The following is a 22237-nucleotide window of genomic DNA, read 5'->3' as shown; positions in this document are numbered from 1 at the left end:
ACATACACCTGCCATATGACTCAGTAACTCTGCTCCTGGGTATTTACCAAGAAAAATAAAAACTTATTTTTACACAAAAATACATACACGATTGTTTACAGCGGCTTTATTTACAGATGCCCTCAAATTCCCATCAACTGGTGAATAGATTAAAAAATTTGGTATAGCCCTGACTGGTGCGCCTCAGTTGTTTGGGCATCATCCTGCAAAGCTGGGGGTCAGCAGTTCGATTCCTGGTCAGGGCACATACCTGGGCTTTGGAATTGGTCCCTGGTCCAGGTGTGTGTAAGAGGCAACCAACCGGTGTTTTCTCCCTCACACCGGTGTTTCTCTCCCTCTCTTTCTCCCGCCCTTCCCCTCTCTTTAAAAATAAATAAATAAATAAATAAATAAATAAATAAATAAATAAAATCTTAAAAACAAACTTTGGTGCATCCATACAATGGAGTATCACTCAGCAATTAAAAGGAAGAAATGACAAACAGATCAGGAGTTGCCAGAACTCCATTTGGAAAAAAGGGTCATTACAAAGTGGGTGTCAGGGAATTTTCTGTGGCTGGAACTATGTTACATATTGACTGTGGTGACAGTTACACACCTGTGTGAGTTAGTAAAATAATCATAGAAATGTATACTAAAAAAAGTAAATTCTACTGTATGTATATTGCACCTCAATAAATCTGACTTAAAAAACTGGGTTTATCCAACTAGCTTGGGCGAGCCACCTAAAACTCATTTCTCCTTTTATAAAATGGGTATTATACATATTAACTTTAAAAGATTTTTGGTGAGAAACATAGGAAAGAAAAACTTTATAAACTTTAGGTTCAACACAAATATTGTACACTAGTCACTGTACATGCAATGGTATATAAGACAGAGGTACAGTAAAAAACTTACAGTCCAGTGCAAGAAAGACAAAACAAATAATTATTAAATAATGTGGAAATCTAATGACCGATATGAATAAGGCAATAAGGGGTTAACAAGAAGGGGCATTCCTGGAATAAGAATTAACTCATAAATAATAAAGCATAAGTTAATGCATAAAGAATAAAGTATCACCAGTTGAATGCAAAGGGCAGGACACAGTGAGATGCAAATGTGAAAAGTCATTAACAAACACGGAAAACTGGGACCCAGTAATCTTAACCCAACATGGACTTTAATCAGTCCTAAAGTGGTAAAGATTATAATGAAATGGAAGCAGTACCTCACGATGATTTAGAAGTTGTTCTAAATCTAATGCCATTTGATTCTTCATCTGTAGTAAAGCTGACTTTTCTTTATTTAAATTGCTGGAAAAAAAACAAACACACCAAGGTTTAAAGTCATACTATTGGTTTAAATTTAATTAATATGAAATAGCAAAAGGCTAAAAAGTATCTGATGTTTTGAATTAAAGATGAATTAAATTAAAAAATTAAAAACATGTTTATTTATATTTATTTATTTTTAACGGAATTTATTGGGGTGACACTGGTTAACAATGTTATACAGGGCTCGGTCCCTTAACACATCATCCGCACACTGCCCTGTGTGCACAGCCCGGGGCAGGTCTCCTTCCTTCACCGTTTCTCCCCCACACTCTGCTCCACGCCCCCAGCTCCCCTGTGCCTGGCAATCACCACACATCATCTGTGTCTGGGAGTTATTATTTTCTCTCTCTTTTCTTTTTGGTCAATCCCTCCACACCCTCCACACACCGGACCCCCAAGTTAGACATACAGCCCATAAAGGTATGAGACCAGCCACTGTAGTTTGATCTCATCAGTCACCTAGTATTTTGTATGCAGGCTTTTTCTTTACTGACCATGGGACAATGCAACTGAGATGCGTTCCGAGAATATTTTCCTGCCTAGTAGGGCCATGAAATTAGTATTTTTAAAGATGGCTGTTTACTTCTGAAATATAAAAAGATGAAGCAGGACTTATAGGAAAGGTAAAAAGGAAGTATTTATGGACAAAATAGTAAAACTCTATAGACACTGGAAGTCAAATGAAGACATTTATCCTTAAAATGGAAGTAATATGTATTTTATAATTTACCACATACTAAACTACTAGGTATATAACTGAGTTAGATAAATAAATCAGATATTTGGTCTGTGGTAAACGTGAGGAAACAGTTTTGTTTCCCAATTTTTAGTTTAAACTTCAGTTTCTATGTAAGCATTGTGAACTTCCTTTTGATGTGGCCTATTTTCTTTTTTTAAAAAAAGATTTTATTTATTCATTTGAGATAGGGAAAAGGAGAGAAGAGGGAGAGAAACCCTGATCAGTTGCCTCTCATACATGCTCCCTGACAGAGGGCCGAACCCACAACCCAGGCATGAGCACTGACCAGAGTGACCTGGCGCCCTTCTGCTCTGCAGGTCGATGCCCAACCAACTGAGCCACACCGGTCAGGGCTGACGTGACCTATTTTCTGATAGGAAAGGGTAAGACGCCTAATTGTTAAGGATCTACTATTTTAAAAGATAAATACTCGAGGCTTAACTTATACTGTCTAGAGTTCTATTATTTAACATATAAAAATTAATCAAAACCATTAAATGAAATATTCTTTGAAAGCCACTGAAATGAATCTAGTCAGCCAGCATCACTAGAAAAGCAATAATGAATTTAAGCTACATAATTCCTTAAATGCCAAAGCATACTCTATGAAGGTAAAGGTAATGAGAATTGTTTTATTCAACAGGTATGAAGTTTGAAGTTATAACTTTAATAAAATAGAAAGCCACAATGTTTTCAACTATCAGGCATAAAAGTTTTTTTTTTTTTTAAATTCAAGGTGTTATAGTAAGTACTCTGGCAAAACTGGGAATTCCAAGGAGTTAAGGGGAAAACGCTTACATTCTCCACTTTCTTAGTAACTAAGAACTTCCCCAAGGAAGCTCCCTAGTTTGCTCTCGGAGAGACGACCAGATGCAATTCCGTGTCTCCAGTTGTGCCACTGACTCATCTGTGTGGTGTAAGGCACAACCCACCCCCGCTGCTGAACCTCAGTTTTTACATCTGTAATAGTGGAACGTAATATGTGTGCATGTCAAAAGGATATAGAATTATCTAGTGAATAATTATATAAAGCATCAAACACATAAAACTCTAGGTAAATACTATATAGTATTACTGGTTTAGATGAAAAAACAGGCATCAGAGGAAAATAGTAATTAAATACCAATAAAGGTAAATGTAGCTCAGCAGAAAAACAAGTGGACTTTTGGAGTTATGCATCAGAGGCCTTACTGAGCTGCAGGACTGAGAGCTAAATGATATGAAGGAAACTGAGGGCCATGTTCTGAGAGTCCCCCCAAGCATGCATGGTAAAGATCAGATACATCTGTAACTCCAGAATTCTACTCTATCTTTAGTTAGGGTCAATTTATGGCCAGGTAACTCTTTTTTCATGGCTCAGTAAAGAAAACGTCCTTTTTCTGAAAAATATTTTTCAGAATTAACATAAATATTCTGTAAATAGAAATAGGATAAAAAACAGGTACATGTTCATGTTCGTATACATGTACACACATGCACACAGTGCTTACGTGAGTATGCACACATACTCACATGCAGCGCACACACACTCTCAAATACCACCAGGTTCATTAAATAAAATGTGCTGTAAAAGGGATGGAATGTTGATGCAATTAAAGGATTTTAACTGGATAATTCATTAGAAATGCTTTACATGTAGACTAATTTTTCCAGATCAAAATAAATATTCCTTATTTAATAGCTAAAGAACCGTGTAACATGGAACAAAAGGTGAGTGGATACACTGGTTTACAGAGCAACTGTGTTCTATCTGTAGGATGTCATTATTGTCACAAACAGTATGGACGCCACAGACAATGCCTGGGTATATATTTTCAAAGGCTGAGCCTTCTCTATATGTAATACAGTCTTAAACCACAAGGGTAACCACCTTCAACATGTGGGTTTCTGAAACTAAGTATGGTGATTATTATGCTGTGTTCTTCCAGTGTGCATGTAATTACTCCATGGAAGTTCAGTCTCTGTAAGACACATTTCATAATAGTGGAAACTAACCTTTAAAAATATAAAGCTTCTACGTGTGACTCATAAAGCAGCTACAAAACAAATATCCTTATAAGCACATCTATCATGAGTGGTATATTACTCTTGTAATTGTTCAATTCACTGTTAATTATTACTCAGGAATTCATGTTTATGGCTTTATTTCCCTTGCTATATGAAAACACATTCTTGCTATCTTGTTCCTTAACTTCCTGGATCAATATACCCTGGCTCAGTCTTACAAATGAAGTTCACAATGTACTTTTCTTCTTAAACTGCTAGTTACGAGTAAACCGAAAACTGACAATTGAGAAATAAAATCTATGCTGATTATTGTTTCTATGCTTCCCTCAGTTCTGAATTATAGCTCAAGCTATATAACATAGACTGTCTCTTGTGGCTTGATAGAGGAGAGTTTACAGTATTACCTTTAGGATAAATTATTATTTTAGTAAAAGGGGAGTTTAAAGTAGTTAATAGGCATATCTCCAAAGTTGGCTTTTAACATGTTCCTAATGATTTCATTTTAGTCATATTTACTCTAACCTTTAGACACTGAATAGATTGCATAACTAGCTAAATTTGCAAGCCGTGGGTGTGGTATAGTAGTATTGTCTATTTTCTAAGAAGATGATAAAATTAGTTCCTTAAAGAGTTTTTATTGTATAAGCTAGAGAAACATTTTAAAATACAATTAATTAATATAAATATTCTTTACTGTTAAAATCAACACCCAGCAAAGAGAAATAGATATTTTCAAGGAACATAATCACTTAGTAATCTTTTTTGGATGGGTCATCTAATGTTTAAATTTTGAGTTAATAAAAGACAAATGGAAGTAACATTTACTGAGTTCCTCCTATGTGCCAGATGCTTTATATATGTTTACTTCATTTAATTTTCACAACTACTGTTTGATGTTCACATTAATATCTGTATTTTATAGACATTTAACGTGAGAAAAGAAGCCAGGGTGACGTGTTAAAAGCCCAAGGTAATTCCCCAATGCGTGAAATGTCATCCGCTTAGAGCAGGGGAGACAGAACAATGGTCGATCTTGCTGTCTCTGACTTGTTGACTGGGCTTTTTTACAGCATGAGATAGATCATTTCACTCATGTCACCAGGGCACATCTACCGTAGCTCAAAGGCCACAATTAAACTACTGGAAGCAACCTAATTTTTCACTTTAGAAGGTAGATGCTTCCGTTAAGAGCAAGCTCTCATATCCTATGGACCATTATTTCAGTATGTACTAAATATTATACATATATTTATCAAACACAGGTATCTTTAAAGGACTCAGATGTTTAGCACAAATAGTATTTTTGTGGTAAACCCCATAAATGGCATTGATTTATGGCTACTGTTGCTGTTATTAAAAGAGTCCTAATTTTTGTCCAACTGCAAAATATTTTCAGAAATGTTACTGCTCACGTTTAAGGTAATTCCAACATAAAAACTTGTTAAATGTAAGATAAATACTAATAGCTCTGGCTGGTGTGGCTCAGTGGATGGGGTGCCAGCCTGGGAACCAAAGGACTGGTGGTTCGATTCTCAGTCAGGGCACATGCCTGGGTTGTAGGCCAAGTCCCCAGTAGGAAGCATGTGAGAGGCAACCATACATGGATGTTTCTCTCCCTCTTCTCCCTCCTCCCCTTCTCCAGAGATAAATAAATAACATCTTTTAAAAAAGATAAATAGTAATAATATCAAACATTTGTAGAACATTTATAATGTATAGGCACAGTGCTATATATTTTACAACATACCATTTAATCTTCAGAATAACCAGGTAAATTAGCTGCTGTCAGTACCTCATTTTACAGATGAAAAAGTGGCTGTACTGTCTGATACTATAGCCATTAGTCACAAGTGGAAATTAAGATTAATTTAATTTAAATAAAATAAAAAATTTAGTTTCCCAGTAACACTGGCCACATTTTAAGTGCTCAACAGCTGCATGTGGCTTGTGGCTATTGTACTGGACAGCGTAGATGTGAAATATTTTTATCATTGCACAAAGTTCTTTTGAACACCCAAGGTTCAGAGAGTTCAATTGACTGGTTCCAATTTAAAACTAAGTACTGTGCTGGACTTGAGCCCATAAAATTTATCTACAGAGCCTATACTTCCCTTTAAAACCAGTTAAAAAAAAAACCTCTTCATTACAAAATACCTTGAAATAAGAGGGGAAATATAACCCCCATGTATCTATCCATCACCCAGCTTCAACAATGATTAATTATTCACTAATGCCCGACTTTTAACCATTATTCTACACTGCTTTTTGCTTCTCTTCCTTCATTGTATTTGTTCATGGAAAATTACCACTTATTCAGAATAGAACATAGGGAGGCAGTATAACGCAATGGTTAAGAGAACAGAATTAGAAAGCAGACAGATCTGGATTCAAATTTGGGCCTTACCAAACAAAATGCTGTTATGTTCTTAGATGAAAAGTTGCTTAATTTCACTAGGGCTGAATTTGCTCATCTTTATAATTTACTTCCAGAGTTATCTATTATTTTTCCTCTACATTTAACAGTTTCAGCTATCTTATTTCTTAGATTTTTACCTAAGATAAAAATGCAAATACGTTTATATTTAAGCTAAAAAATTCAAATAAGTTTATTTGAAGGTAATTGTGAGAGAGACAGTTTTTTCAACTGATGTTTTATCTATCCTCCTCCAAGGTTACAAAGGTAAAATGACTCAATACAAAATTTCAACTGTTAACAGAAATATATAATATAGGAAGAAAAAGTTTTATTTGGGGCTCTTTTCTTGATTCCCCTAAGATAACCAGGTACCTAGGAAATGATAAAACAGAATCTATTGCCTCCAATAGCTATTTATGAAATAATTGTTTAATTAATTAATTTGATTAACTTATTTATGATATTTTATATACATTCTAAATATAATTTTTAACTTTAATCTAGAAATAAATTATTTATGTTGACAAAGCATAAATGTGATTTTTAATTATTTTATCAAATCTGGATTTGATAAAATAATTAGAATAATCTGGAAACCTGGATTTAATAACCATCTTTTCCTTATTGTTTCCTAATTCTTTAATTTAACAATTTCCACTCTCAACTAATTCTCTGTTTCAATATTTATGAATCGATTAATAAATTATATATTATAATAATTCATTCTAGTAATCTTCAAATCTAATAACAAGCCAATTAACCAACATCAACAAGTTAAAAATTCCATCTGTAAACAATGGCATTCTTTTACTGCAATTTAGAAAGACTAAAGTGATCAGATAGATGAACATGTAAAGAATTTGGACAATTATTAAGTGAAGCCAAGTCTTTTGGATAAGTTCATGTAAAAAAACAATTTCAATCCAAGAAAGTGAGAGAAATTTATTTATTTATATTTAGGTAACTTATGGGTTAAAGATTCAGGAAAGGAAAAGCTTAAAAATTCTTTGGCAAAGTCACTATGAATCTAAGCAAGTATGTACATTTTATGTTTAAAAGGTAATTTTGACTCCACAAATGGCGTGTGCTTATATTCTCCCTTTCCCTTTGGTCAACCTGCAACCCACAAACACATCTGGGAGGTCAAGGACAGGCTAGCTGTCATGTGGGCAGTGCTCTGGTAAAAGTGGAGCCTTGTCACACCTGGGCTAAAACTTCTCGCCATGATGTGGAATATGAACACCTAATGTGATGTGACCTAGTTTTTTTTAATAGAAATTCTGTACCCATTACATTTAAAACCACCAATATTATTTAACTTTTTTTACAATTTACAAAGCAAATTCATTTATAGCAGTATCATGTTTACAAGGCCTTTATTATTCAGGTGAGAGATTTGTAGATGGTTTACCTGACATCTGTCTCAAGCTGTGTAATACACCCCTTCAGTGAATCAATCTTGGAATCTCTCTGACGCACCGATTCAATGAGGTATCTGTAAGGCTGTTGAGTTTGGTTTAACAGAGAATTGGCCCTGTCAAGCTGAAGAAAAACAGATCTCATTAAAATCTAGAAAGTTTTACAAAAAACTAAAAGTATTCAAAATGTTCTACCACGAACATAGTACGCCAACTTGCCCTTGTATTACTCTGAAAAGCTTTTCCTGTATAAATTGAGAAGTATTAAAAATTATTAATCAATATAGCTATCTTAATAATAATAATAATAAAGACTATGTAAATAGGAAAGAAAATTTTAAATAAAATATTGTTGCCAATTTGGGTGGAGAGTTATCTACATTTTCTTACCATTTCTTGGTCTAAGAAGCTATGTGACATAAAACTTATCTTCTTTTAATGAATATCCTATTAGCTAAAAATAAAATTCTTTTATTTGAGCTTTATTCAAAATAATGTAATAAAATTTTAGTAATTTTTATGCCTTCAATTTCTATTTGTAAAATAGACAAATTTAAAAAATTTTAAGATTAATTTGAAAAACATTAATTTTTTTGGTTCCATTCATTTATGCGTTCTTTGCTTGATTCTTTAAAAAAATTATTTATTTATTTATTTTTAGAGAGAGGGGAAGGGAGGGAGAAAGAGTCAGAGAAGTATCAATGTGTGGTCAATTCTTGCAAGCCTACTACTGGGGACCTGGACTGCAACCCAGGCATGTGCCCTGACAGGGAATCAAACTGGTGACCCTTTGGTTTGCAGGCCAGGACTCAATCTACTGAGCCACACCAGCCAGAGTTCACTGCCTGATTCTTACATGTGCCCTGACAGAGGATTGAACATGCAACCTTGGTGTATGGGGACAATGTTCCAACCAACTGATCTACCTGATCAGAGCATAAAATAGATAACTTATGTACCTAAATCACTAGTATAATAAAATTTTTTAGAGAAATTATGGTTAAAATATAAAAAAGTAAAATTTACCATTTTAACCATTTCACTAAGCACATTTACAATGTTATGCAACCACTGCTAGTATATAGTTCCAGAACATTTCCATCAGCCTCAAAAGAAACTCTGTACCCATTAAGCCAAAACATTTCCTTCACCCATCGCCCCCACCTCCCGGAAACCTCTATTCTAATTTCTGTCTCCCTGAACTCGCCTATTCTAGGTACTCCCTAAGTGAAATCACATATTTGACATTTTATGTCTCCTTCTTTCACTTAATGTAATGTTTTCAAGGTTCATGCATGTTGTACCACATTTCAGAATCACTTTCTTTTTTATGGCTAAATAATATTCCATTGTGCGTGTTTACAGCACCGTTTGTTTATTCATTCATTTGTTGATGGGCAATTCAGTTGTTTCCATTTTTGGCTGCAGTGACGAATGCGGCTTTGAACAGGTGTGTAAGTAACTGTCTGGGTCCCAATTTTCAATTTCTTTGGATCGCTCTATCTGGGAGTAAAAGGGAATTGTTGGGTCATACGGCAATTCTATATTTAACTTTTTGAGAAACTGCCAATTGTTTTCCACAGTAGATGCATCGTTTTACATTCCTACCCCCAATTTCTTGACTTTCTTGCCAAAGCTGCTATTTCGTGTGCTTATTGGCCACTTGGATATCCTCTTGGACAAATGTCTATTTAAGACTTTTGCCCATTTTATAAGGTATTTTTCTTCAAGTTGTGGGTATTCTTTATATATTCTGGATATTAAAACCTTATTAGATGTATAATTTGCAAGTATTTCTTTGTTTCTGTGATGTGACTTTTCACTCTCTTGATAATGTCTTTTGATCACAAAAGTTTTTAACATTGATGAAATTTAACTTATCTATTTTTTTTGTGCTTGTACGTTTGGTGTCATTTAAAAAAAACCATTGCCAAATCCAAGGTCATTGTGATTCTCTCCTATGCTTTCTTCTATGAGCTTTATACCCTTACCTCTGAAATTGAGGCCTTTGATCCACACTGTTTTAATCCGTATTCAGTATGAAATATGGATCCAATTCCATTGTTTTACATGTAGATACACAGTTTTACATGTAAAACTCCAGCCTCATTTGTTGACAAATGTCCTTTCTCCATTGAATGGTCGTGGCAACCTTGTGGAGAAACCAGTGACCACCTGAGAGGGTTTGTTTCCAGATTCTGTGTGCTGTTCCTTTAGTCTGTAGGACTATCCTGACAGTACATTTTTAAACCACAGTAGCTTTGTAGTAAGTTTTAAATTTTGAAAGTTTGAGTCCTCCAACTTTATTTTTCCTTTTCAAGATCACTTTGGTTATTCAGGGTCCCTTGAAATTCTGTATGAATTTTAGAATGGGTTTTTCTATTTCTGCAAAATAAAACACCATTGGGATATTGAGAGGACGTGCCCTGAATCTGTGTCACTTTGGGTAGTGTCATCATCTTAACCACACGGTCACCCCTGGGGTGACCGTCCTTCGTCAGATCTCCTTTACTTTGGCAATGTTTTTTAGTTTCTTGTGTACAAGTCTTTCTCCTGCTTGACTGAGTATTCCTAAGTGGTTTTATCTTTTCTGAGGCTATTGAAAATGTAATTGTTTTCTTAACTTCCCTTTTGGATCATTCATTGTGGTGTACTATGTACAATTTTATACTATGTCTTTTCGCTTTACTTGTATCATAATAATTTTTCCAAATTGTTGGAGTAACTTAATTTTACATTTGAATGGATGCAAAACTGTCCAGTAAGCTAACATGCCATAATTTAATTACAATGCTTATACTTTTAGGATGTTATCAATTTTTGACCAGTATAAATAATGCTAGCACAAACTTCTTTGTATTGTAGATGATTTTTCTTAAATTAATATTTTGTTCAATTTCTTTCATTACATGCAATGTGCTAGGTTAAGGGGTGTGAGTATTTAATGATCTTGACATATACAGTAAAGTTCTTTTCTAAAGGATTTGATCAAATTCTATACCCAAATCAACCTTAGTATTTTTTTGTTTATTTGTACTTGCTGGCTTTTCCTAAGCGCGTGTAAAATGTATCCCGTGTAGGGTAAACGCAGCGCCGTCAGTATGAGCAGGACCCTCCTTTGGTTCACAATGAGTTCTCAGGAAACATATTCTAACGTTGTACATGCAAATGCTGAACAATCAGCACAACTGTTGGGTGTCTATTTAAGGATTAGGTGATGGGGAAGGGAGTATCTTATTACACAGAAAAAAATTACTCTATTCTAAATACTATGACCTTAAAGTGTTCTTTGACAATAAAACTGTAGCCTTTTATATGTTTGAATACTTTTCCCCTCTTTCCTTCATAATCCTAACAAGTTCAATTGTGGCTAAAGATTTGCTGCTTTTCCGGAAAAAGAGATGATTTATACATTTTTTCTCAAATGAAGTACATTTACGAGATCAACATTTAAAAAGTTAAGATCTGAACATATTTATTTTAGCACTGCAATTTTTTGGTATTCTTCTCACATTAAAAAAAAAAGTGGCTAGCAGCCTAGGACCTGACTGTGCGGAGAACAGCAGGATGGGTAACAGTGGAAGTCCAGCAGAAGGCAGAGAGAACTGGATGGTGGGGAGAGGGGCGCAATAATCATTTTTAAATGATCAGTTATGGGTCCAGGTGGGTAAGCAGAAAGGTGAAGCCGAGAGGTGACTGAGCAACTGTTGGAGAATATGTGCTTGCAGTTGGGGAACTGCTTTGTGAAAATTGTTTACATTATTTATTTTAATTATATTAGAACATTTTCTTTTGGTTATATTAAGTATAGTTCAGAAAGAAATACCTCAAAGAAAAGGAAATGAACAGTGAAAGAAAAGACTTCTCTTTTTTGGACACAATTCCTTACAGTGAAAACAGAGGCATAAAGAAAAAAATACCATGAATATTTTCTATAGTTTGGGTTTTCGTGTCTGTTTACTGGCTTTGGTAATCATTCTTTGAAATCTATTACAATGTCAGTGGAATCTTATTACTCTACTAAGTTACTTTATGAACATTCAAATATGCAGCTGGACAAAAATAAAACTAGGTTCCACTTACCTGTATAACCAGTTTCACTAGTCAATTAAATCAAACAATTGCCTTGGCTCTGTTTTCACAGAACTGACCCTAACTGAATAGACTGAACTGACAGGTTGCTTTGTGTTTCAAAGTGCAGAACAGTCTGAGTGTGTTGGGGGGGGTTGGGGGGGGAAAGGAGGAACAGGGGAGGAGCCATGCAGGGAAGGGCTAGAGCGTTTACCAACTGCGGTTGGCTGGGGTCTAGAATGAGCTATGTTGGAAACTTATGAAGTCTCATTTCAATTGCATAAAAACATTAACAGCAGTTATTAGTCTTAATTATTTTAGTTCATTTTCTTTCATTACAGTAATTACATATTTTAGTTTTAATACTATAAACAAAATTAAGAGCCAAAAACTGTATTTTCGAAAGGTATCTTTAATATACAACTTACAAGCTCTCCTGTCTGGATAATAGAAACTCCTATGGTACTGCTGTCACTTTTAAAAAGGATATGGTTCTTTATCAACTTGTTTGTAGGCTTCTAAAGTGCCCAAATTTATTTTAATTTCTCCAGATAAAAAGTACCTATTTCTCAATTTAAATGGATATTAATTTCTATTTTTTGAAAAATATAATTTAACAATTTACTTCCTCCAAATATAGTTTTAAAAAGTCTTTCTGTAACTCTAATAATCAGTATTCACACAGTTTCACAATCACTCTCTTTGCTTATTGTTAGTAATCTTTTCCTTATAGGAAAGCTTTAGTAATTAGTGACTCAGGAATTATATATGTAATAAATGACTCAGGACTAAACCCATGACACATTTTATAGAATTGCTATTCCTTCTTTGTTTCAATACACTGTACATATGATTCAGAGAAAAGCAGTACCTAACTATAATTACACATTTAGATTCACATACTAATTTAATTTATTCTTATATATTTTCTCTTAAAATTGAAAAAAAACATAATGGTGACTATATTTTGTTGTTTGTCTTAAATGTGAATTTTTTTCCCTTCTGTAGTTTATTTTGAAAGAAACTCCTAGAAATGGAACTCTTTCTTGCCAGGGACAAAATGCATTCTGTTGCATTTTAATTTAACTTGGCCTTGCTTTCTGTGTACAGAATATATACAAGTGGCATTTTCTAGGAGTGGTGGGAGTCTGTGGTCCAAAATCCAGTACCATCGCCTAATCTTTCTGATTGTGCCGTGAGCTGTAAAATGCCTATTTGATACCCCACATGGGCAATGCTCTGGTGCCGCTTCTCTGCTCTCAATCGAAAGCGGTTCTCAAACCCAGCCGATCATCAGAACTGCTGTAGAAAATATTTAAAAAAACACGCAGTAGTAATTTTTGGGCGTCACCCCAGTCCTCCTGAAACAAAATTTCTCAGGTTTCTTATATTCTAATGATCAGTCAAAACTGGAAAGTATAGCTTTTGTTCTCACGGACTTGCTGCGGGCCGCCTCAACTATTTTAGCAGCTTTAAAAGCACCGCACATGAACTGTCTTAGGGCCTGGATTTACCATCCGTCTCACCGAAACCGGCTTCTTCTCTGGCGTCCCCGTGTGATTGATGGTATCACCATCTTTAACAGGGGTAATATTTAACTGATACAATTTCCCCAGTAAGGAGAAGAGCCTTTGCAGTGCGGCGGGACCACGAGAAACTGTGCAGAGCCAGGTGTTGCTTCTTTGCTGCTGGATGGTGGAGGGGCCCAGGGGTTCCCAGAAGAGGGACCAGGACAGGCAGGACTGCGGTGATATAATGACACTCAGGGACTTAGGGCAGCCCTGATTTCCCACTGTTTTTGCAAATGTTTATTATTTTAATAACCAGAAGCAAGTACATGTTAGTTTATTTTGTGCCCAGCTCTGGTCCTCAGATTCTCACAGTGTGGTGCAGATAATGAGAAATCCATGAGAACAGGACATTGAGATATTTGAAAGTAAACAGCATGGAAATGATGGGTAGACAGATCTGTAGAACTGAATTTTTTTTTAATGTGGCCCTGTATCATTTTTATTAGGGTTACAAGAAAAGATTGTTAAAAATGCAGATTCTCCCTTGGCTGGTGTGGTTCAGTGGACTGAGTGCTGGTCTGCAAACCAAAAGGTTGCAGGTTCAACTCCCAGTCAGGGCACATGCCTGGGTTGCGGGCCAGGTCCCCAACTGGGGGTATGCGAGAGGCAACAGATTAATGTATGTCTCCCCGCACATCAGTGTTTCTCTCCCTCTCTTTCTCCCTTCCTCCCCCTCTCTAAAAATTAATAAGTAAAATATTTTTAAAATGAAGATTCCTGGGCTTTATTCTAGATGCACTTAATCACAATCTCTGTGGGCAGGATCTAGTAACCTACATTTTAAACAAGAGTCTTAGGCAATTCTCATATTAACATTTTTGAAAACCACTACTGAGATGTAAGAACAGGGTAAAGGGTAGACATGAGAAAGACATCCACATTTTAGGGTCAGAAGAATATGAAGACATCAGCTAAGAAGATTAAAGAGCCATCTGAGGGGCAACGGTACCATAAAGCAAAGAGGAGCAAGGACTTCTAGAATCTCTATAACGGCATACGATGGACGGGTCAGGGGAGTAGGAGAACATGGCAATTTGGAAGTCATTAGTGACCACTGAGAAAGGGCGTTGCGAAAAAACAATGGGGGAAGAGAACAGAAGGAATTAAATAAAAAGAGAGGGGTTAACTTTTGAAAAGTTACATATACATACAGTTTTTTTAAAAATTGAGTTTAGTGAGGTGACATCGGTTAATAAAATTATTTAGGTTTAAGATGTACAGTTCTATGACACATCACCTGTACTTTGTATCATGTGTTGGCCACCCAAAGTCAAATCTCCTTCCATCACCATTTATCCCCCTTTACGCTCGTCTACCACTCACTCCCTTTTCCTCTGGCAATCACCATACCGTTGTTCGTGTCTATTTTTTGGTTTCTCTTTTGCTTAATCCCTTCCCCTTTTTCACAGAGCCTCCCAACCTTCCTCCCATCTGACAGCTGTCAGTCTGCTCTCTGTGAAGTCTGTTGCTGTTTTGTTTGTTAGTTTATTTTGTTCCTTAGATTCAACACAGAAGTGAAATCATATGGGAATTGTCATTTTCTGACTGGCTTATTTCACTTAGCATAATGTTTCATTCTCCAGGTCCATCCACACTGTCACAGAAGGTAAGGTTTCCTTTTTTATGGCCAGGAAGTATTCCATTGTGTAAATGTACCACAGCATTTCTTACCCATTCATCTACTGATGGGCACTTAGGATGCTTCCAAATCTTGGTGGTTGTAAAAAATGCTGCAATGAACTGGGGCTGCATATATTCTTTTGAATCACTGTTTCATTTTCTTCAGATAAATTCCCAAGAGTGGAATCGCTGGGTCACAAAGCAGTTCCATACTTATTCTGAGGAAACTGCACACTGTTTTCCATGGCGACTGCATCAGTCTGCATTCCCATGAGCAGTGTACAAGGTTTGCCTTTTCTCCACATCCGTGCTAACACATACACACACACATTTTTATGTTTTGAAGAGGGACCAAAAGGGGTAAAAAAAAAGTGAAGATCCTGAAAATGTCTTTGGATGAAAGGGATTCAGAGAAAATAAATTTAGATGACAGTTGTAATAAGGAAAAGATATAGATGATGGATTGGAATTTGGGGGTGTGGAAATATTCTACAGTGAAAAAAAATGGAAAATTATAAAGTAGATACCAAAAAATAAAAACACTGGCCAACAAGAATGGGCACCTGGTTGATGTTCAACAACATAAATTTGTAATGCTTCCAAGCACTAAAGGTAGCAGATTTCCACAATAATTTTCTAGCATGTTACCACAAAACTCAAGATTTTTTTCTTTTTCTATCCTACCTTCCATTAAGTATTTATAGAGTAACTAACAGGTTGTAAGACACTATGTAAAAGTAGGGATTATAAAGAAAAGCCTGAGGGATGAGTCTGGCCACAAAGCCACCTGGTGCTAGTGAACGCGATACGCGGATGGGTGAGGTCCACGACTGGGGAGGAAGAAACGTGAAGCCAGAAGGGACTTAACAGAGGAGAAAAATACGAAGAGTTTATGAGTCTGGGACTTGTAATGAGCTCCAGTGAAGCACAAATTTAGTGGGAATGAAAGAACAGGGAGAGCTGGAAGGACTGACTGAGCTGGAAGGACAGGAGATTAAGAGTCAAAGAATGTAATTTTGGAGTTCAAGTGTTTTAAATTTCCTTCCCTTTAAAGCTACCCTTTAGAAATTCATGTTAATGTGATTCAACTGTATAACAATGTTGATGGGGGGGGGTGGGATTTGCAGTGTGATTCGTAATAGCTCTTAGGTGAAATATTTATAGACAATGATGCATTATTAAGGCCTAATCAATTAGGTAGAAAGTTCAAACATTTTATTTGTTTGATGTGTAAACAAGATATAATTTATAAATAAGTCATTGTTTTACTTCAGTGGTGGCTGGCATTTGGTAAACACACATAAATATATATTAAAAACAAAATCACACATTTTATCCTGCAATTTTCCCTTTAAAAATTACCAATATAGTATGAATGCCTTTTAAAGTTAGCACATAGAGATCTATTTATTGTTCCTAAGTATCTTTTTTAAATTTTTATTTTATTGATTATGCCATTACAGTTGTTCTATTCCCCCCCTCATTCCCCTCCACCCTGTACCCCCCACCCCCACCATTCCCCCCCTTTAGTTCATGTCCATGTATTTCAAGTTCTTTAGATTCTATATTTCCCATACTATTCTTGCCCTCCCCCTTATCTATTTTCTACCTACTGTCTATGCTACTTATTTTCTGTACCTTCTCCCCCCTTCTCCTCCCACTCCCCTGTTGCTAACCCTCCATGAGATCTTCATTTCTATGTTTCCACTCCTGATCTAGCTGTCCTTTTAGTTTGCTTTTGTTTTAGATGTGGTTGTTAATAACTGTGAGTTTGCTGTCCTTTCACTGTTCATCTTTTTTATCTTCTTTTTCTTAGATAAGTCCCTTTAACATTTCATATAATAAGAGCTTGGTGATGATGAACTCCTTGAATTTGATCTTATCTAAGAAGCACTTTATCTGTCCTTCCATTCTAAATGAAAGTTTTGCTGGATAGAGTAATCTTGGTTGTAGGTCTTTGGATTTCATGACTTGGAATACCTCTTTCCAGCCCCTTCTTGACTGTAAGGTCTCTTTTGAGAAATCTGCTGACAGTCTGATGGGAACTCCTTTGTAGGTGACTGTCCCCTGTTCCTAAGTATCTTGAAGCCTCTCTTATATCTAGCAATTTAATGTTTGCAACAAATTGCCTGGATTCTATTAAGTACCTTCTAGGTACAAAACTTGAGGCACTAAACCTTGTCATTGCTCTAGTTGAGACTGTGCATGTGCCATTTTCTAGGTAAGTTTTTAAAAATAAACTAGCTGTCACAGATAAATCCGTAGGTGATTATACCAGAAGACAAGGTCTTTGTGGACAAGGCTGTACATGTTAAAAGGGCAAGTCCATGCCTATTTTACCATCAGTGATTGAATATAATGGGATTCTCATAAATGCTTACTAAATGACCAGAAAGAAAAAGGGCAGGAATCAGGGTTTCAGGAGGCTAAGGAAGATCAATTGTTTTTGGCAGTAATGTGGCGTGCATTATGATTTAGCCTCGATTTCCTACTGTTTAATAAACCCCACACCGGCACTCTTAACTAGCTTAGTGGCTTCTTGAGAATTAGACAGGCATATACATATGCACAAAAAGGAAAGTCAATTATTTTTTTCTCTTTTGTATTGGACCAACTAATGGCACAATGGTCTGAAGTCATGGAATATCAAGCAATGAAGGACAGTGACCCCTGAGACAGAGTTCATACAGCAGGGTACTGAAGTAAAGAGAGCTGCATAGAGACAGAACTCTGAAATTTAGAGACAGCCCCCTTGAGTACTCACCTAGGCACTGATGGTGCACATATGAAGAAACTACAAGACACTGAGATAGAACCACTGAAAATATTAGGAGGAATAATCTAATGATCTTACTGGCTGGTAACAGTACCTATTCCCACCAGACAAAGAACAAATCCTACTAATTCACAGGACATGGGGTAGAGTACTTAAAAGAGCTTTGGTCTCACTAGTAGTGGAAAAATTAGCTTCAAGTAAGTGCTTCTTTGCTAATGAAAGCTGAAAAGCAAGACTTGAAATGACCAAACTTTTCCCAAGAAAGAGCCATTTTTGAGAATAAAACTAACACAGATTTACAAGAATCCAAACATTATTTAGCTCTGAGATAGAAGTCACAGTATCTGGTATCCAGTAAAAAAAAAAATTTAGTAGGCAAGCAAAGAAGAAGGACAATATGATACATAATGAAATAAGTCAACTTAACAGAAAGCAATCAAGAAATGACAATATATAGCCCTGGCTGGTGTAGCTCAGTGGATTGAGCACGGGCCTGTGAACCAGAGGATCACGGTTCGATTCCCAGTCAGGGCACATGCCTGGGTTGCAGGCCGGTTCCCTGCAGGCCAGTTCCCAGCAGGGGATGCACGAAAGGCAACCATACATTGATGTTTCTCTCCCTCTCTCCTTCCCTTCCCCTGTAAAGATAAATAAATAAAATCTTAAAAAAAAAAAGAAATGACAATATATAGAATTAGTAGACAACAATATCAAAGCAGTTATTGATAATGCATTTCATATACTCAAGAAAATTAAGTTTGAAAAGTTTAAGCAGAGACCTTGAAAATAAAAATAAGACACAATATGAACTTCTAGAAATGAAAACTATAATGTCTGAGATGAAAACATACTGGATTGAATTAACAACAGATTATACATTGGAGAAGGAAAGGTGAGTGGATTGAGGACTTAGCAAAAGAAACTATGCAAAAAGAAGCACAAAAAAAATAGAAAGAGAAACTAAAAAAAAAAAAGAACCCAAAATATTTGAAGAAATAATGGCTGCAAAATGTCCAAATTTGATGGTATCACATACGTACAGAAGTTTGACAGAACCCAAGCATAGGAAACATGAAGAAAACCACATCAAGACACATCATAATCAAATTGCTTAAAGCTAGTGAAAAAATTCTTAAAAGCAGTTAGAGAAATAAGACACACTACTTAGAGAGAAACACAGATCAAGATGAAAGCACATTTCTTGGCAGAAACAATGCAAACTAAAAGAGACTGAATTAACATTTTTCAAGTAATAAAAAAGACAAAGAGGAAATGCAGTCAACCTTGAATTCTTTACCTAGGGAAAATATATTTAAAAAACAAAGGTGAACTCAGCAATTCTACTCATAGGGCTATATTCAAAAGTATTAAAATGGGCAGGCCAAGATGGAGGCGTAAGTAGACACGCTTCGCCTCCTTGCAAAACCATAAGAAGGATCACAACTAACCTCAACACAAAAAATACCCAGAACTGCCAGAAAATTGAACTGTATGGAAGTCTGACAATCAGGATTTAAAGAAGAAATATTCATCCAGATGGGTAGGAGGGGCGCAGAGAGGAAGCCGGGGCGGAGGGGTGTGCCGTGGCGTGGTGCTGGCGAGGCAGCAGCATCAGTGGCCGGCAGAACGGTCAGTTCCACATTCATGTGTGGCGGATAAACACCAGAAGGGACACTAGAGGAGTGAGCCATCTCATCCCCAGGCCAGACCACGTAGCCCAGGGATCCAGCATCAGGAAAATAAAGCATTATGACTTCTGGCTGTAAAAACTAGTGGGGGTTGGGGTGGCAGAAGAAACTGCCCATCCCTTAGAGACTTCATTTAAAGGGCCCCCACTGTCTTAGAATGTACCAAACCCACGTGCTCTGGGTACAACCACCAGGGCAACAGCTAGAGGGGAGTCAGCTGCATATAGGAAGTGGGTGAAGTGACTGGAAATGGGGTGAGTGCTGGCAAGGCACTGTTCCCCCTCCGACCCCTCCCCCTCCCACCACAAAACAGTGAAGCAGGCCCTGGAAAATACCTAAGGCTCCACCCCGTACAATGTAACAGGTGCACCAAGATGAGGAGTCAAACCTAATGCACAGAAACAAACACAGGGAGGCTGGTGAATTGAAGAGACAAAGAAATATGGCCCAGATGAAACGACAGATCAAAACTCCAAAAAAAGAACTAAGTGAAATGGAGATGGTGAACCTATCAGATGCAGAGTTCAAAACACTGGTGATAAGAATGTTCAGGAACTCACTGAGTATGGCAAATGCATAAAGGAAGAAATGAAGGCTACACTAAGTGAAATAAAGAAAAATCCACAGGGAACCAACAGTGTAGGGAAGGAAGCAGGGGTTCAAATCAGTGATTTGGAACATAAGGAAGAGATAAACAATCAACCAGTACAGAAGGAAGAAAGAATTTTTAAAAAATGAGAAGAGAATAAGAAGACTCTGCATCTCCAAATGTGTCAACATCCAAATCAGCAATGCCAGAAGGAGAAGAGGAAGAGCAAGAAACTGAAAACTTATTTGAAGGCATAATGAAGGAGAACTTCCATAATTTGGTGAAAGAAATAGACTTACAAGTCCAGGAAGCACAGACAGTCCCAAATAAGTTGGACCCACAGAGAAACACACCAAAACACATCATAATTAAAATGCCAAAGGTTACAGATAAAGAGAGAATCTTAAAAGCAGCAAGAGAAAAGAGGAGAGTTACCTTCAGAGGAGTTTCCATAAGACTTATCAGCTGATTTCTTAAACTTTGCAGGCAAGAAGGGACTGGCAAGAAGTATTCAAAGTCATGAAAAGCAAGGACCTACACCCAAGATTACTCTATCCGGCAAAACTATCATTTAGAATGGAGGGTCAGATAAAGTGCTTCCCAGACAAGTTAAAGCTAAAGGAGTTATCATCACCAAGCCCTTATTATATAAAATGTTAAGAAAAAGAAGATCAAATATATGAACATTAAAAGGACAACAAATATATGCACATTAAAATATCAACTGGACCTAAATAACAAAAACAAACTAAGCAAACAACTAGAATAGGAACAGAATCACAGAGATGGAGATCACATGGGATGTTATCAGTGGGCAGGAGGAAAGGGGAGAATGGGGAAAAAGGTACAGGGAATAAGAAGCATAAATGGTAGGCGCGAAATAGACAGGGGAGATGTTAAGAACAGTATAGGAAATGGAGAAGCCACAGAACTTATATGCACAACGCATGGACATGAACTAAGTGGGAGGGGGGACTGCTGGAGGGAAGAAGGTATCGGATGGAGGAGGGCAAAAGGGAAAAAATTGGGACAACTGAAATAGCATAATAAATAAAACATACTTTAAAAAAAGCATTAAAGCCCTGGCTGGTGTGGCTCAGTGGATTGAGTGCCCATTTGCAAACCAAAGAGAAATTGGTTCGATTCCTAGTCAGGGCACATGCCTCGGTTGTGGGCCAGGTCCCCAGTAGGGGACACATCAGAGGCAACCACACACCGATGTTTCTCTCCCTCTCTTTCTCCTTCCCTTCCCCTCTTTCTAAAAATAAATAAGTAAAATCTTTTTTAACAAAATAAAAAAATTAAATAAGCATTGAAATAGGCAGACAGACATATCTTCTACTTGGATGTTCATAGCAGCACTATTCACAATAGTCAAAAGGTGGAAATCATCCAACTGTCCATCAATGAATGAATAAGCTAAATGTAATATATCTGGAAATTTGCTAAGCGAGTAGATTTTAGGTTCTCTGACCACACATATATAAAGGTCAAGTACTACATGAGGTGATAAATACGTTTGTTAGCTTGACTGCAGTAATCATTTCATTGTGTGATATATATCAAATCATCATGTCATCACCCTAAATACATATTTTATCAATGGTGTGCTGATTGCAGGGGGAGGAGCATGTAAGTTAAATGGTAGTGAAAAATACAATTAAAAATAGATAAAATAACAAAATAAAATTCAAACTGTAATACAAATAAAAACCCTCCTAAGTGAAGCACGAGAAACATAAGAAAAAGACAGACTACTTGGACTTTGTCAAAATTCACTTTTGTGATCAAGAGACACTAGCAAAAAAGCAGAAGACAACACACAGAACAAGAGAAAATATTTGTTGCTATGTATCTGATAAGAGCTTAGCAGCCACAATATATACAAAGAAGTTTTAAAACTCTACAACAAGAGACAGACACTCCAATTAAAAAATGGACAAAGGGTGTGAATAGATATTTCTCCAAAGAAGATAAACAAACAGCCAATAAGCACACCAAACAATGGTCAACTTATCAGTTA

General features: G+C 36.4%; 1 protein-coding gene across 2 annotated transcripts in view; it reads right to left on the bottom strand.

The window, feature by feature from the left end:
• Positions 1-22237, bottom strand: part of PIBF1 (progesterone immunomodulatory binding factor 1) — a 178698-nt gene that overhangs the window by 28377 nt on the left and 128084 nt on the right. For both annotated transcript variants that reach the window (XM_037153253.2, XM_053665641.1), the window contains 2 exons: positions 7893-8023; positions 1214-1298 (listed from right to left, as the gene is read on the bottom strand). In XM_037153253.2, the coding sequence (XP_037009148.2) occupies positions 1214-1298; positions 7893-8023 (216 nt within the window). The remainder of the gene's footprint in view (positions 1-1213; positions 1299-7892; positions 8024-22237) is intronic.

This window comes from Artibeus jamaicensis, unplaced genomic scaffold, assembly GCF_021234435.1.
Source record: "Artibeus jamaicensis isolate MK-2021 breed Jamaican fruit bat unplaced genomic scaffold, CSHL_Jam_final contig_415, whole genome shotgun sequence".
NCBI classification, from domain to species: Eukaryota; Metazoa; Chordata; class Mammalia; order Chiroptera; family Phyllostomidae; genus Artibeus; species Artibeus jamaicensis.
This window is presented reverse-complemented; position numbering and strand designations above follow the sequence as displayed.